This window comes from Austrofundulus limnaeus, unplaced genomic scaffold (assembly GCF_001266775.1).
Source record: "Austrofundulus limnaeus strain Quisiro unplaced genomic scaffold, Austrofundulus_limnaeus-1.0 Scaffold196, whole genome shotgun sequence".
Lineage (NCBI taxonomy): Eukaryota > Metazoa > Chordata > Actinopteri > Cyprinodontiformes > Rivulidae > Austrofundulus > Austrofundulus limnaeus.
This window is the reverse complement of record NW_013952598.1, coordinates 290,406-292,409: the sequence shown is the minus strand read 5'-3', so window position 1 is coordinate 292,409 and position 2,004 is coordinate 290,406. Positions and strand designations below refer to the sequence as shown.

The window sequence follows — 2,004 nt, the reverse complement described above, 5'->3', positions numbered from 1 at the left end:
GTGTAAACTGCAAAGTCCTGGCCTGTAGATGAGTGTAAACTGCAAAGTCCTGGCCTGTAGATGAGTGTAAACTGCAGAGTCCTGACCTATAGATGACTGTAAACTGTAGGGTCCTGGCCTGTAGATGACTGTAAACTGCAAAGTCCTGTCCTGTAAATGACTGTAAACTGTAGAGTCCTGGCCTGTAGATGACTGTAAACTGCAAAGTCCTGGCCTGTAGATAAGTGTAAACTGCAGAGTCCTGACCCGACACAGTAGCTCGTCTATGCTGGCTCATTCTTTTGAACAGTGGCTGTTTTGTTTCTCCAATGTATGACTGATCACAGTCCTCCTGACACCTAACAGCATACACTATATCACTGTTTTTGCCGGAGAACTGGAACTTTGGGGTGAACTAATCTTTGCCGTAACGTGTTTTGTGGTTTGAAAGCCACTGGGACGTCATGTTTAGAGAATAAACGTCTCAGTTTCTCTGAAACTCCCACCATGTGGAGGCAGTGCTTTTAAGGCTGAGTTCACCTGAAACTCATCAGACTGAAGAAGTCTCTTGGATGAGAGACGAAACGTTTCACTAAAGAAGAACCCATCCAGAGGAACTACTGATTTTTTTTTCTACCTGGATTACTGAGATGCATCAGGACTTTCAGACTGAAGGTTTGCAGCACTTATTTTTCAGGAGATTTATTTGAAACACACATGCTAATTACTAAACCTTATTTAACTGACATTACATGGTTTTATACTCGTTCGTATAGCCCACTAGCAGATTAGCATTAGCTTATCCTCAGATGTTGTCTAGCTCGTGTCCTGTCTTCCCACGCTCTCCTGTACCTCTCCTGAATGTTTCGTCTCGCTGCTTGCAGTCTGATTTTTAGCATGTGGCAAAAAGCCACAGATTGAGCAGAATGTTTTACAATGCTCCTCCTCTGTTGTGTTGCATATATTCTTCTTCTTCTGCTATGTTTAATGGTGGCTGGCAAATATCTTAATGGAGCATTACCGCCACCAGCTGGCAAAGGCGTGTGGCGCCAGTTTTCAGCCTTGGGACCGCCCAACCTTGTGATGAACCCACCCACTAGTGCTGCTCCTGAAATGTACTGAGAACCACCAGAACCATTCTGAACAGAGTTGAACCAAGCTGAACTGTGCTGTAGAGGTGCTAGTGGAAGAGGGTCATCAGCTACCCTGTAATACTTTCTGCTGTTGGCTAGTATTTTGCTACATTTAGCTGGTGGCTTCTTCTTTACCTAATTTAGCAATTTTATGTTTAATTTTTGGTTCTTAGTTTTATTGTTATATTGTCCCTAAAACCAAACCCAGTGAAAAATTGATGCATGTATGATATTATTTACTTAGTTCGGAGACCTGGATCCTGGTTCTGCAGACTTCCTGCTTCAAGAAGAGCGAGTCAAACAGCTTCGCAGCAGCTATGAAGCTCAGTGCAGGGTAACTGCAGCTAAACCTCCAACAGTTTGAACTCATTCTCTGCCTGTTTTTATAGCAGTGCAGTGACAGGAATATTTACCCTCTGGGTTTGTTTTGATAGGAACTGCAGGACCGCATCGATGAGCTGCAGGCAGAGCTGCACGGGATTCACAGTGTTGGATTGGCTCCTCAGCCCCGTGGCCAACCTTTATCTGAGGAGCTGGACAGTAAAAGTCCTGGGACTGAGTCAGACCCAGGTAGATCTGAAACACTGACCTTTTTCCCCAAGCTGTTCCAAAACCGAGCCAGGAGTTTCTTCCAATGGCACCTGATGATCTTAAAACCCTTCTTTATTTTTCCAAACCAAGATGGTTGACTTTCTATTTGTTTTTTCTTTTTTCTTCTTCTTTTTTTCCTCAGGGAAAAAAAGGGAAAAAGAGAACAAAGAGGAAAAAAAGGAAAAGGAAAAAATGAAAAATAAAATCAGGATATTTCTTTTTTCCTTTTTTTCTTGTTTTTCTTCTTTTTTCTCAGGGGAAAAAAGGGAAAAAAGAGGAAAAAAGAAAAAAAGGAAAAAAG

General features: G+C 42.5%; 1 protein-coding gene across 1 annotated transcript in view; it reads left to right on the top strand.

Annotated features, from left to right (window-relative positions):
• Window positions 1-2,004, top strand: part of nin (ninein (GSK3B interacting protein)) — a gene marked incomplete at both ends in the record, with an annotated part of 62,911 nt that overhangs the window by 22,332 nt on the left and 38,575 nt on the right. Inside the window, 2 exon segments of the mRNA XM_014018579.1 lie at window positions 1,357-1,446; window positions 1,547-1,682. Coding sequence (XP_013874033.1) covers window positions 1,357-1,446; window positions 1,547-1,682 — 226 coding nt within the window.